The sequence below is a fragment of the Phaethon aethereus genome (genome assembly GCF_964289735.1).
Source record: "Phaethon aethereus genome assembly, chromosome: 1".
In the NCBI taxonomy this organism is placed as follows: domain Eukaryota; kingdom Metazoa; phylum Chordata; class Aves; order Phaethontiformes; family Phaethontidae; genus Phaethon; species Phaethon aethereus.
Window position 1 is genome coordinate 38,446,209 of NC_138575.1, and position 15,119 is coordinate 38,461,327.

General features: G+C 38.5%; 1 protein-coding gene across 2 annotated transcripts in view; it reads left to right on the forward strand.

The window, feature by feature from the left end:
* SRGAP1 (SLIT-ROBO Rho GTPase activating protein 1) overlaps positions 1 to 15,119 on the forward strand; it is a gene marked incomplete at its 3' end in the record, with an annotated part of 152,111 nt that overhangs the window by 80,830 nt on the left and 56,162 nt on the right. For both annotated transcript variants that reach the window (XM_082011432.1, XM_082011433.1), the window contains exon 4: positions 8,208 to 8,270. In XM_082011432.1, the coding sequence (XP_081867558.1) occupies positions 8,208 to 8,270 (63 nt within the window). The remainder of the gene's footprint in view (positions 1 to 8,207; positions 8,271 to 15,119) is intronic.

Sequence of the window (15,119 nt, forward strand, 5' to 3'; positions counted from 1 at the left end):
GAGCAAATCCTTAGCACTGAAATGCCTGGGAACCTGCTGTATATGCTGGTGACCTTAGGAGCTGAATTGCAAATATCCAAAAGGCAAGGAAAAAAGCCTGTTCTTCTCTCAAAAGCACACTTGTCTATCCATGCAGAAAGGAAACAGTTTTCGCTTAGGACTCCCAAAATAGTAATGCTGTATTAATGAATTATTTGTAAAAACAGTATTTCATTGTAACTCTGCCATGAGAGAAATGAATTCAAGCCAAAGTGAGGGCGTGCCTTGTAGTGCCTTGGCATAAAGATAGTAGCATATGCTGCGATTCTCCTAAAAGTGTTTCCTTTCCTTCCCAGTATTAAATATGAACATACACTTTTGATAACATAATTACTTCTATTAGATCATTTAAGCGTGATCTCTCTACATGTTTGTCCTTGTACATGCCCATTATGTGTTTTCATAACACATACAATGCGTAAATCCCTCTTGTGCTAAGCAAGCACTCTAGGCAGCCGTAGTTTGAGATCTACGTAATGTGTTTGCAGTCGTTGTTGTTGTAATGTTCTGAAATAAAAATAGATTATAAATGCATATCCATCAGTCACAGTGGGATGCTGGTAGGCAAGCGTCATACAAAAAAGAGTTCAAAAAGAATAAAGGTTAAAGACTGTAAAGTCTGTGACTAAATGATGGCAAGGGGAGCAGATTAATGTTTTCAAAATAGGGAACTGATTTCACATATATCTGATCAAAATCCTCAATAGATAGCAATGGGATGGAGAGAAGAATTATTTAGTGAGCGCATATGTTGTACTTGGAGGAAAAAAAGTAAAAGCATGAATCAAATTTATTGGTGTGCATTAAAACCTATCACAGTCATAGAGTTGAAATTTATAGTTTCTCAATCAGTAATGGTCTGTTCATATAATATGTCTGATGCATAAAACTGTAGTTCACAAACCACTAAACTTAGTAATATGGGAGATTATTATAGAAGTTGAAAAGATAATGGGAAAAACAATTTGAGCATGCTACAGTACTGTCTATGTGGAGATATCTCAGACTTGCTTGGACCAGCAGAAATTTTTCGGTATTGGATCTAATAGTTTTTCAGTTATGTCATATCTCAGAAATCTCGTCTTCACTAGGTGTGTGTTATTAGACTAGCCTGTTTGCTTTCAGCGTAATTCAGTTCTTCAGCACTGGAAAACTTGCATTTCCTTCCCTTCTCTCCAGATGGACGGTACAAAAATATCTAGATAAAGTTTTCCGTGGAGAAGTGTGTGTCCGTCTTTATTCACTCATAACTCTTATTATGGAGATTGCTGCAGCTTTTTTCTCAGAAGGAGGAATATACGTGGACATTTTCAGTGCATTGTTGTCCCATCTTCCTGACAGACTCGTCTCTTTCCTCCGTGTTGTGCCCAGGAATGGCAAAATTTCGATTTTTCTAGAACAGCTTCTTGAAGAAGAGCAAGCAGCTGCTCTGGCTTTTTTGTTCCTAACTTGGATCTTCTACAGGGCAAATAAGAGAAAGGAAATTGTGGGAGTCCTGCTGTGCATAACCTGGAGCTCACCTTAGTGTAGCTCAGATCCTCAACAGCCCTATCCTACCTTTCAGCAAGGTTTGCCAGCTGACACTCGGTGATAGTGTCACATCAAACAGCTGTTAGCTGAGCGTGGGCAGACTGAGCTCACCAAAGGCTCTGTGAAGGGATCTAAGCCAGGCTGGTCATGTCAGGGGAAGGTGGCAGGAAGACGGGTGTCATCTCGGCATGGTGTAAGTGAGCTTCATGGGCATGTGGCCTGAATGTGGCAGTGGTTGTTCACTGGTATCGATTCTGAGCACACATTTTTAGGACAATCCATCAGGAATCAATACTTGCTGGAAAAGGTTGGTGTTTCCACTGAGTCCTAGTGTGGACAGTTCTTGCTGTGGTGCTTGCTGCAGAGTACTGGTGATGTATTTGCTGTTAGTTCCCAGCTGCAGAACTGATTATACCTTGAGTGATGATGAAGCTCCAGTTTCTCTTCTGTGAAAAGAGAAGGGAGTTATAAAATGAGGTGAACAACATTGGACAGAGAGAAAACCAAGACCTGTGTGGGAGGTGAAGCTGTTAGCAAATTGTCTTACTTTATTGATGAAGAACATAAGCTGTCCACATCTATGTTTAGTCTAAATGAGCAGCTTCAACAATAATGGTCTTTAAAGGTCTGTTCCAACCCAAACCATTCTATGATTCTGTGATAATTTCTGTCAGATGTGAATGAGCAGTCTAACTTAAGGTATATCACAGCCTGTCTCAGAATGGCTTAATGGCTGTCCAGCAGGCAACAGAAAGAGATTAACTGCAAAATGCACATGTCCTGTACTACAGTCCCCCTTGAAGGAAGGAGGTCACAGGAGCAAAGAGAAGGTGCACTTAGAATGAGAAAGGTGACATCCAACACTCTTCTCCATCAAAATTGTATTCTCCCTAAAGAAAACTGTGTGGAATTTGTTGGAGATCTATAAACACAAAATAGAATATTTAACCAATTTCTGTCACTTTCTGTAGGTTACTGTTGAAAAACACTGGATTTAGAATCAAACTCTGTCAGAGAAAAGTATAATAAGTCTTAATGGGTGTCATCCTTATGAAAGGGTATGTGATTCGTTCACTGTTCACAGATTTCAGATTAAAATAGAGACAAACCATATCCTGCAGATACTTCTACATTGTAGTCTGATCATACTGTTCTGTGAAATATGTACTTTCTCTCTTATAAGTAATAAATGTAAATAATAACAGTAGTAATATGAAGATTTCAAAAATAAAGACTAACAAGTTCATGCTTAATATCTTACTGCAGTCCATGGTCAAGAGTGGAAAATACACCCATCGGACATATCTACTCCAGTGGCTCTCACAGCATTGCACATAGGAGCACTTAATGTCTTTCTGAGTAATTTCCAAATACCAGCTAATCAAGCTTCTCTGTATTCAAGAATTAAATCATTTAATTATATATCTTCCAGTTTATTAACCTAATAGTATTATGCATCACTATTATCATCTCGTTTTAGTTCTCCCTTGGTCTTGCAGCAGCAGCTTCTGCACCTTTGGAGGTCCTTTAACTCCACTTCCAAGTCTGGAGAGTAACTACACCAAGTCCATGATCAGAGCAGATCTCCATCGTTCTGCTCTGAACCCCCAATCTGCCTGTTGCAGAAAGGGAAAAGTGTCTCAGAGTGGATTGCCCCATTCTCACAGGCAAGATATGAGGAGACAACAGCAAAGTCACTTTGAGCTTCTTGGTTCTTTCTGCTCCCTCTTTTTTCTCCCCCTCATCCTGAGAGGATGAGGCTGCCCGTTCTGCTTCTCAATGGTAGCCTTTCCTGGCTTTTTCCACCCCGGTGGTGGGCACATAGGTCCTCAAATGAAATTTTTCCATGAAGTAAGCCCAACATTTTCTAGAGGGATACCACTTGTATGCTATCCTAAGATTGGCTCCAGCTTGAATTGTGGTAATGGAAAGATCAAACAATTTCCTCATTTCCTGGCCATGCTTACCAGTTGAGTATTGATTTGTTCCCTCTCCTGCTGATGTCTTCAATGTAGGATACAGCACAAAGTCTATAGCAATCACTTTCTCTAGTCCTTCTGTGAAAGGTGTCTGCAGTACCCAGTGTTTGTCATTATGAAATGTAGTGATGAAGGGTGTCTGTGCCCCTTGCTCTTTGTACCTTGCCCTTGTTTCACTCTCTTTCTTCCTCATTCTGGTTCTTCCTTTTGTGTGCATCTATACATCTGTCTCAACATTTGAATTGCTTTGGTGAACTGGTACCTGTTAGTTCTACCTCACATGTTCTGATGGGCCAGGATAGGTAGTATTCAGGTTCCTGATTGTACATGGCTCTCCTGTCTAGGCTGGCCCACTTAACATGTAGACGTTATTTTTGTTCTCCCAGGAGTTCTTTGTCATTCTTTTTCGCAGGAGTCAGGAACCAGCCTCTGTTTAAAGATACTAAATGCAGGGCAAAGATAGCATCTAGTTCAGAGATTTTGTGGCATTTATCTGATGATATTATGTCAGGCCTCATACTTCCAGATAGGCACTTAAGCTCTTCTTCTTTTTAGTTGCTTGCATATAAAAGCAGTACAGATTGCTGCTCATGCCTGGCCTTCATGCTGCACATAATATTACAAACATAAAGTAGCAGAGTTCAAACCTTGCATGCTTGCGTGTTTCTTGAGGCAGATGGGGTAGATGGCCTCATGGGGACAATTAAAGAATAAAGTAATACAGAAAAATGTCAAGCAGAAGGGAAAAGTATTATGCAGAACATTTCATGCTGTGATTCTGGTTACCCCAGCATTAATAATCAACTGTATAAACACATACCCACAAAATCCTTAAGCAGATTTGTATATTTATAATTTATAAACATGTATTTTCTTTGGACAGAAACCATAACGAGCCAAGATGAACATGTCTTCCAATGTTTACAGTAAAAGATGCTGGAGAAGCCAAGCATAATAAATATTTTAGTTCCATAATCTGGCTATTAACAAGGAACATGACTACCTGCCAAATCTATTTGACATTATAAAGATTGTGGCATATATAGAGACTTTTTGCATCAGTTTCTTAAACATTTAAAGGTTTAAAAGGATAGCAAAACTATTTGTTGCTATAGACTGGCAAATCTGGGACAAAATTTTACTATGAGTTAGTTATGTCAGTGTCACCACAGCTCATGAAAGCTCCTTAAAAGAAGAGTTTGCACATCACTTCCCCTGGGACCAGCAGCAGACTCATTTAAAAGCAATAGTCACAGAATATTTTCCCTAAATGATGTAATTGAGAGTAGCATTGTGTATGCTAAATACAGAAACTGAAGAGTTCCAGGAAGAACTGAACTGACTCTTAAATTTCAGTAAAAAAATAAAACAAAAGAGTGAAGTTTGGGTGCCCAATTATGCTCTAACTGAAATGGATGGAAAAAATCTTACATACTTCAATGAAAGGATATTTTAATGTGGAATAAAATTTTAAGTTTCTCAGACATTAATCCATAAATATAAATCTTGATAACATCAGTAGGACCACACATGTGTTGAAAGTTGAGCATATGCTGAAAGGGTGGTTTAGGTACACTTATTTGTCTGTTGCATGGGCATGATCAATCCTACTATCAGGTGAAAAATACATGTTACTGTCTCTTAAGGCTTTGAAACAGATTAGTAACATATATAATATTTTTAGCAAGAGTTTGCATGTGCCCTAACATTTTTATTATGTCTTTTAGTTAATAGGTGCTAGTACATTTCTCTAGTACATAGTGAATAAAGAAGCATCTCAGTGAGTGTTTGTCAGGTTTTAATGTCATGATCAATTCAGCTCCAGGAAAATGTGTGCTGCATCTTACATTCTGTTGTTTGGCTGCTCTGAGGATAGGCTCCTAGAGGAGCACACCGTTCCAATGTTCTGAACTACTGCAGGGAATAGGTAGCATAAAAGAGAAATAGGAGAGCCATTAACCACTGAAAATAAATGCACTTCTTATCTGGTGCTCTAACACGCTATATATTACACACTAAAAGCCATATCGCTTGCCACTCAAGTCATTATGTCTTGATCTTAAATGCTAATGTAAAATATGTTGGTTCTTGAAAATAAATCCTTTTTATACTGCTAAGGTTAACCAAATTTCACAATTTTTATTGGACAATTCCTAAAAAATCTTTCATCAGGAAGTGGCAGCAGCTGAGATGTTACCCATCACTACAGGCACCCTCTGCAGGTTGGAGTCCCCAGATGAACTGGTGGAAGGATGGCTCTTCTGTGATCATGTGGCATTGCTAGGCTGTCTCTTCCTAATTTTTACTCTTTTAGCTGATCGCCTCCCTCCCTCTCTTTTTGCTTACCATATTTAAAGCTACCTTTCCTCTTCTGTGATCTCTTCCATTCGCTTTCAAATTTGCCATTGATCAATGTGTTGCCTGGAAAAGATCATGTATTCATGGTGGCCAGTAAATCCTGAGGGCTGGACCAGTTCTGTTTCAGTGCTGGACAAAGCTCTACAGGAGCAAAGAGAAGAAATGGGTCCTAGTAAATAGTGATCTTTTGCCAAAACCTCAACTCATCCTGTGTCTATTTCGTTAAGGTGTAACTGAACAGCAGAAAAGGAGGGTGTGTCCTTCAGTGAACTGCAAAGGGTAAAGAGAAAATTGGTTTGGGGTTTTCTGTCTCACCTTCTCAAACAAACTTTTGCACTGCCAGGTTAAGCCATGCTGCCTTAGAATCAACGTTGCTGTGTTTAGGGCTTGAGCTGTCATCAGTGTCAACCATCTTATTTGTATGTTTTGTCCTTTCCGCTAAAGTAATTTAAAAAACAGACCACTCATATTCAGCACTATAGAAGCAGCTATCCAAGAGAAAGCAGGTGGCCTCCACTTCTTGGAGCGTTGAGGAGATGTGTAAGCTGTGTCAGAGCTGCGCTGCTGACTTTTAAAGGCAAGGTGCCAATGTAAAGCAATGAAAAGCAATTCAGAATTTTTGCTAAAGCTTTTGCTGTGTTTCCCTACAGCAGCTTGCAAATCTGCAGTCCTTTGCCAATTCTTTACAAGCACTCTGTGCACTGTTATGCATATGAATTTTTGTCCTTAATATTAGATGAAAATAATCTGATCTTTGCAAAGAAATGGAAGTAGTAAGCCTTATGTTCTAGATACTTCAGTAGTAAAGCATACCTCATGAAAAATACCAGACTTTGAAAAGTATAAGCAATAAGGAAAGTTTCATAGTAGTTCTGTGTAAATTGGTTTCAGAGCATCTGTCTCACTGTGCCTTAGCTACTACAGCTAATGCTCTTGGGAATAGAAGAATTTCACTGAAGTGTTTTTTAATTTGTATTTCTAGCTTCTTGTCAGTTAAAAATCATCGTGCACATAGGGATGGGAGTGAATACTGGTAAATTATATGGCAGGTTCCTTAAAATACTGCCTAGAGTTAGGAGCATGACAGTAGGAACAGGAGAAAAAATTCAAAGTTTCCTGTTCCAGCTACTGTATGTGTCTATTTCATCCTCCTAGAAGACGCAGTGGGTGGGATGTATGGCGTGGTTCCTCCTCGTACGTGGGCGTTGCACTGGAAATTCTCATTCAGAAACCATTATTCCTGCAGGTGTTTTAGTGATGGCCAAGTATGTGTTAGCAGCTTTGGAGATGAGTTGCCCCTGAGGATTTTCCTTTGGCCTCTATACAAATACAAGTATTTCTCATAGCTAAGGCTATGAGAAATCATCTATCATGAAGTTGGAGTTTTTAAAAGTCAGGCTAATTATCAATTTATTCACAGAAAAAAAAAAGCTGACATTTCCAGCATGGATGTTACAGTGCTGAGCATCGCAGAAGAAACATAGCCAGGCCATTTGCCAGGTCCTGTAGCTCTATTCTATAGCTGTTTTCCAAAGGCTGTGGTACAAATGCCTTCAACTCTTGCACAGTTGCCACAATTTTCATGTGATGGAACTGCTATGGACAACTAACAAAGGAATATATTTGAATGAGACTCCAATTAAGTACTCTTATTTTGACATACTTACTTTTGTTAATAACTACTGCTAAGCATTTCTTTTTTTCTGGGTCAGAATGAAAGTAAAGACACAGTCCAGAAAAGCTAAACAAAGCTGTTTCAGCAGCCCGCTCTGTGGAATATTATGCAGTTGGGTATCTGTTTCAAAGAGGAGCCACAATTATTTCTTGCATAAATATTTAGATAGTTGCATGTGCTGAGAAACAAAGACTATTCTAGATGTAAAATTGGGCGGGATGTCCCTCTGGAGTATCACATTCCACGCGGTTATAAAACAGTACACAGTTTGTTCCATTATAACTTATAACTCTAATCAGTTGTATAATATAACAGGCTTATAACTCTAATCCTGAACTTCACCCTTTCTGTTGGCACCTAATTTCCTGATGCTTCATGGGAAAAACTCTCAAATTACTTCTGGGTTTCCTTTTGGAAGTCTTCTGTCTACTTCTGTCTACTTCTATCTGTCTACTTCTACATACCTGGATCATTATTTTTAGTACACTGTAATTCTGTCAGACCGATGTCTTTGTGAGCAACATTGCATTCACCATCTAGGATGAACAATGAGTATGAATATCAAGAAGCAAATGTATGCTGCAGTTTTTGCATGCCTTTTTCTAATGATTTCTTTTTAATTACAGAGCAAAGAGATTGCGTTTCAGCTTCATGAAGACTTAATGAAAGTACTTAACGAGCTTTACACAGTAAGTACAGTTACTTACTTAGCTTATCTTATACAAATTCCATATCAGACTACTTCTATAAGCTTCAAGTGGCCTTTATCTAGTAAGTTAACCCCCCAGTGGAGATGCTTATTTTTGCCTTTTTACACAAGTCTAAACTATCTCTTTTGGAAAGACTACTCACTTGTTTAGAATACATATGCTAATGCTTTCAGAATTACTCTTTACTTTCAACCATTTTTCCCCACAAACTACACTAAACCATTTTATTATAAGTTTGTTGATGATTACTGAGACATTTCTACTTAGGGCTTACCAGAGCAAAGCTTCTTCCTTTTCTGCCTTGTTTTTGTCCATGCTGCTATCTGCTTGGTTTGACTTGTGGACTACACTCAGTAAAAATCATAGGTGCTTGCAGATTCAGTGCTGTGCTGTCTAAATGTTACTCATATGTCCTCCCTGCTCCCTGATTGGAATCAGTAAATAATGAAAAGAAAAATAGAGAGTTGTGTAGGCTTTCTGTACCATTTAGAGAGGTCAGGAAAAAAACACTGTGAGCATTCTGGCAAGCTGCTGCTGACCCATTGGAAAATCTGACAGAAGTTAGGTCTGAATATATTTTTGTCTTTGAAACCCGTTTATACAACTTGTTTACTACAGAATAATGTCTTGTCTGCGTAATAACTATTTCCCCAAATATTTTTCTGAGGGGATATGTTTTGAGAAAGAAGAAAGCTAGAATTACTTTTTTTTTAAACATAACTATACAATGAGGAGGAACTGGTGACATCCACCTCTTATAAAAGTTTGTTGACTCCTGCTGTTTGAGGAAGCTGTACATCTAAATTCTCTTTTCTGTCTGGAAGAACTGAAAGATCTGTGCTCCAGTACCCTGCATAACAATCTCTAGGCTGCTTCCTTCCCTATCCTTGAGACTTGGGGGACCGTAAAAAAATGATATTTATATCAAGAAACAATTTGTGATTTTAAGGAGGTTTAGGAAGGTATCAGAGACGAGCTCTCCTCAGGCAGAGATCAGTCAAACATTACTTTTGTGCATCTTGGCAGGCTTGCTTTTGGCCTAGGGAAGATTGTGCACCCATCAGTGAATGGGCTGAAGAACATTTGAACTGAAGAACAACTTAGATGGCAAAAAGGAGATCCAAAGAAATTGAGACACGTCTAACCGGCCTGGGTTGTTTTGGATTGCAGTTATGGACACAGATTCCTAAAACATACATAAACCACCTTCTTTTATTACTGTGAGGGCTTTTCTTCAGGGCTTTTTTTTTTCTGAAATCACCACTGTAGGGTGTGATGCTGCAAAACCTTGTTGGCTCAGGCCTGTAGTCAGTGAATATGCTGGGATCAGCTTCTGCAAAGTAGTGGTAACCGCAGACAATTCACACAGCTGCAGGGATCAGCGACTGTAGGAGCCATTGCACAAGTGGGGCTTCAGCGGTGAGTAAGCCCTGAAGATACCATCTTGTTTCAATTAAACAGTTGCATAACTCCAGTGCCTGGCGAGGTGCACGATTAGTTCCCCTGTGCCCAGGGTAGGAAAAGAGTGAAGCACGTGCTGAAATACTTTGCTGAATCACCAGTGAAAATCTGCAGGACTGGACTTTGGTATTTTCACTCTTTTTCTTCACACTAGTGCTATACCTTCCCACTGATGGCTACAGGTTTATTCAGATACTAACTTCCATGTTACGACTTCCAGTGAATGCTAATTGCTTTCTTGGAATTTAAAATTTTTGTAAAATAGGAAGTTTTTTGAAGTTAAAATACAGAGCATGTGCACAATTTGAATTAGGTTACTGCTGCAGGATGGTTTGTTGGGAATGAATTTACTTCACCTAATTTTCAGGCACCTGCAGTATAGGTACAAATATCTTAGCTTACCATCTGGGTTCCAGTTATAGTCACTGGAAGTCTAATATGGGGAGATCAGACCCCTTTGATTGGATGCAAACATCTGCTTCAGATTAAATGATCTACACCGTTAACTCTGTTGTCCAGTTTTTCATTAGTTGCAAAGGACTTGGTCAGCTGTAGATGCCCACATTTAGCCAGATACAACCCACGCTTAGTAAAGCGACTATAGTGCAGAGTAGCATCTGTTCCACTGCTTGCATGTTTAGAGTGATCATCAGCATATCTGTGTGTTATATCTGCTTGTGTACATAAAGATAGACCAATATCTAGACAGATGGAAACTTCATGCACAAGTTTTTAATTCTGTGTGACATCTACTGTTTACAGAATAAGATCATAGTGGCCTTACCAAAACAAGTATCTACAATTTTAATTTCCAGGGGTTATGTTTCTCAAGTCACTTAAAAAAGGAGCAGTCATCATCCTGTTTGCCCCATGATTTATAGGGGGAAAAAAATAAAAGGAAAAAAATTCAATCCTACTATTGTGAGATAAATCTTTGTGTCCAAAAGAAAGCAAATTATTTTCCAGTCCATGAATAATATACCAATATTGAAGTCTCTCCCTACTACGTGGTTCCATTTTTTTTAAAGGAATCGTACCCTCATGAAGTATTAACTGTTAAAATGTGAAGCCTTATTGGAGTTTAAATACCTCTAAAGCCTTTTGAGTGAGGGGGAAGTATGTGTATGAAGAAAGGTTTAATAATCTGCTTACTTCTTATCATCATTCCTTGTCTTACAAGAAAGGTCTGTAAATTAAGGTTACCTTCCAGAATTAAAAAACAGTTTTGCGTAAAAGTGCATTGAAGAGAATGAGAGAAGAGAATTAAAATCACGAAAAGCTAAAGTAGTAAGAAGTGCTTGTTCTGAGGCACAGGCATATAGTCACTGTAAAGAAAGTGCATATTCTATTTGTTACTCCTTGAACTTCTCAGACAAAGAGTGGGTCCCTTAGGCACATGTATTAAGACATTACATGCCTGGATTTCTCTAATTATATGGGATCAAGGGTTGAATTAACTGCTGGTTTCAAACCCAAATGGTGAGGTCTACCACCCCTCTCTACCATGTCAGCCAGACCTGAGGCCTCACCACACCTACTTTCAGATTTCTCAAGCAGCAGGTATCTCAAGAGCAGTTTATCTAAAATGATCCAGAATAAATAGGATATTTAAAGGAAGTGCTACTGATTTGGTCCAAATATTTGTAATGGATGAGTTCAAACACAAGCTAGTAAGTATCAGAATAATAACTGACTTTTCTTCTGGTGATAATGCTGTACCAAATGTCCTAGTCTCCTATATCATAGAAGGTGCGAGAAAAAAAAGGTGGCTTTGGGACCCATCTCTGAATATCTAGTCTTGCACTTCTGCCTCAGAAGATCCTTTTTAACCTGTTCATAGAGCCAGATCTAAAACCTGCTGTAGTTAGGGAGTTGTGTCCATTGCTTTTGATGGGGTTTAGGTCAAACAAGTCAATAAGCAGTGCTGTGGATTTTGCAAAGAAGAAACTGCTCTAGAGAAGAAAATAAGAAATCACTCAGAAATTGAAGAGACATGCCACCTTCCACTAAGGGTGCATTATGAAGATTTTAATTTTAAAAAACTTTCTGCTCAAAGATATTTTTTAACTTGAGAATGTTTGATCCTCTGCCTTTTGAGAGAGAGAGAGTCTAGAAAGCATTTTGGCAGCTTATTTAATGTATAATAACAGAACTGCAATGAAATGTAAAAAAAAAAAATCAGACACTTTGGAGTATTAAATATCTACTGTTCTTTAAAAATGCATGCTAATGAGACCTTTCTCCTTGCTAACACTTTATGTAATTAATTCCCTTTCCCTTTACTAGGAATTATCATGGAAATAGGAGATTTGTACCATAGGTCTTCATTTAGTCCCTGGGAGTAGCTTATGTTGTGTTGATTTTGGCTTGTGCCATCCTCATTAAATTTACACATCTTATACAGGATTGTTGAGAAAATAAGAACAGAAGCAGATGAACCACAGCTTCAGAAGATGTTCTAAGAATCTGTGAGCAAAGCAGGCTTATTTTGCTAGAATAATCAGAATTTTGTAAGGGAGACTTGACTTCTTCATTTTCCATCTCTTTTATGTAGAGAAGGTTTTCGTACATGTTTCATTGCGTATTTGTATGTTTCCTACATGTGACTCACATGACTAGCGAAAATGTATTTTAAGACTATATTTTCAGTAGGTATTTTATGCGCTGGTTCTTGAATTATGGATCAAAACATCATACTAAAAACAAGTGAATAGTTAAGCTTCACTCTGTATCTTTGCAAGTTCAGCAAATTATAAATGATGAGTACTTTTGATTGTGCATGGCTCCTCCCTTGGCTGTGCCAGCCAGTCAGTGTTTTCAGGTGTGCAGCATGCCAGCTGCTGCATTCCTCTTTCTTACTCCTCTCCCTACTGCACTTTTAGCCAGTGTAGACTAACAATTAGTCCCATGTTTTACATAAGGATATAAGCTATTGAAACTAGAGTGAGGCATAGGTTTTGAGTGAATGAGGATGGGGAAAAAGGAGCCCAGTTTGTTGAGTGGGGTCACAGAGCAGAGTTTATTTTCTGGCATTTACAGGGAAAAAAGTTGATTGAACTGAAAACTGTGGGAGGTTTGGGTTGGTGTTCTTTGTGAACTGAGAGATTTAGAAATCTTCTTACGTGTTGACTTAAAGAGACAACAGATTATTGATTTTACAATAGATGATCTTTGCAACAGAGAGAGCTTCCCGGTCAAACTCTTCTTCCATTTCTCTGGAAAGCTAAAAATATTTTCTATTATCAGAGCAAGTACTGGAATATGGCAATAACATCTGAGTGACTGGAAATGGTAGGAAAGAGAAGGTAGGCAGATTCTTCTGTTGCAATGGAGGGAGGTCTCCACTGGATTTATTTAGGGGCCAGGGCATATTCATAAATGACCTCTAAAAGACTCAGGGAGGGATCAATGAGGTGACAAGTTTGCTAAAAATACAGAGCTGTTCTGGTAATAAGGATAAGGGCGAATTTTGGAGAAAAGTGGTGCATATCATAAAAATGCATCTTCACATCTGCCACTTGGCTTTCCAAATTACTCCTACTGGCATCACCCTTTTCATGAGCAATACAAATGTAAGGCTTTCAGAAAAATGAAAAAGTAGAGACAGTCCAAAGCAAACAATTTAATACTAAATAAGACCGGGCTGCTGTGCTGCTTGCGTTTTCCATTGCTTTATCTTACTCTTTAAAAATCTTGGCTTAGTTTAATTTCTCAAGGTAGTTACTGCCAGATTTTCTTTTTTCTTTGCTGAAATAACACGGAATCTGGATTCCCTATAGAAAAGTTAAGTTCAATTTACTGTAGCACACCAGAGATCTGAGAAGGTGAAATGAGTAATTCTGTATTGCTAGTAATATATCAGTGACAATTCCTAGAACCACATCAGAGGTTGGTTTGGAAGTGAACAGGATGCTGAAAACAGCCAATACTGAGCCTACTTATCTGCTAGAGGCCACCGGTGTAGTAAAATTGACATAAGATTTTACTTATTTCGTGGGGAAAGCACTAGCTAACGTGATTTAATGAATCCCTTGCAACTCCACCTTCTGATAAGAACTCATGACAGCAGAGAAAAGTCTGAAACAATTCAAAGACGGTAATTGCAACAGGGATGAATTACTGGTCTGCAAAAAGCCTATTCCCTAGAGCACATGGTAACACATGGTAATTCCAATGTCTTTTAACTTTGTATCATTCAGTCTTAGTATGTTATGTTAAGAAGTTTTCTAGAAGAGGACTGTGGAAAAGGAAAGCCAGCACCTTGCTATGGGAGCATTCCTCTCTTGTAGCCCACAGAAGTACAGCACTAATTACTGTCTTGTTGATGGATTTGCCAAGGTACCAATTGTGGGTTTAACTAAAATAATTATCTAAGTGTTTACTCTAAGGTGCCCTTCCCTGTCCTAAGTGCTATCTTCTGCTCTAAGCCTACTTGCTGAGCTCTTATGAATGATGCTGAAAATTTGGCACACAAAATGAGACATTTATATCACTAAGTGAACAGTCTGTCACCTACAAGTGGGAGAGTACATAGGTTGGCTAGGATAATCTTTTTTATCTGCTTGTAGTCTGACTTAGTTATCTGACAGAAATCTATATTTTACATCACTGCAGAATAAACCTGCTAAATTAATAGCAGATCAACTCACCGTTTAATTCTAGAAAGGTACTAGTATGCATTTAACAACGCTTGCTCACAACAGCGAAGCGCAGCATATGTCACAATGACAGTTCAGCATCTGCAGAATTACAGCCTTGCTCTCTCTTTTCAGTGCATACTTGACGGCTGATCAATAAGCACTTTGGGGACTAATTAAAGTCAGTTCAGTGATGGATACTCTCACAGGATAGTCTATCAGTTCAACAGTTTGGTGGACATTTGAGAAGCAGTATTGCTTATTTCATCAGCTTATTTGTCGTTTGAATAACATCTATGATCTGTTACATATTGGCAGATCAGAGATCTGTGTATCTCAAAACTCTTCATTACAGTAAGTCTATTTACAAGAATTAGATAAACCTTTTACTGTCTTTTACAGTATCTAACAGTGTTTGAAAAACTCGAGGGAGAAAAGATGGTATAATGTTAAGGGAAAGAGTCATATATGCAACTTAGCATGCAAATTCTAAGCTAATTTGTTGAGGAAATGTGCACTGAAATACTTGGAAACCAACTTCGTAGCTTGTTCCCATTTATTTTCCATTTGTGTCTGTCTGATGCTTTCTCGAGTTAAGTTTAGCTGCTGCAATATCAGCTCTTAAAAAACACTGACAAATCATGAAAAAGGCTGGAGCTGTCAGCTTTCCCCAGAGGCTTGCAAAATAATGATGTCACTAGTGGATGAGATAAGCAATGCTATCAGCATA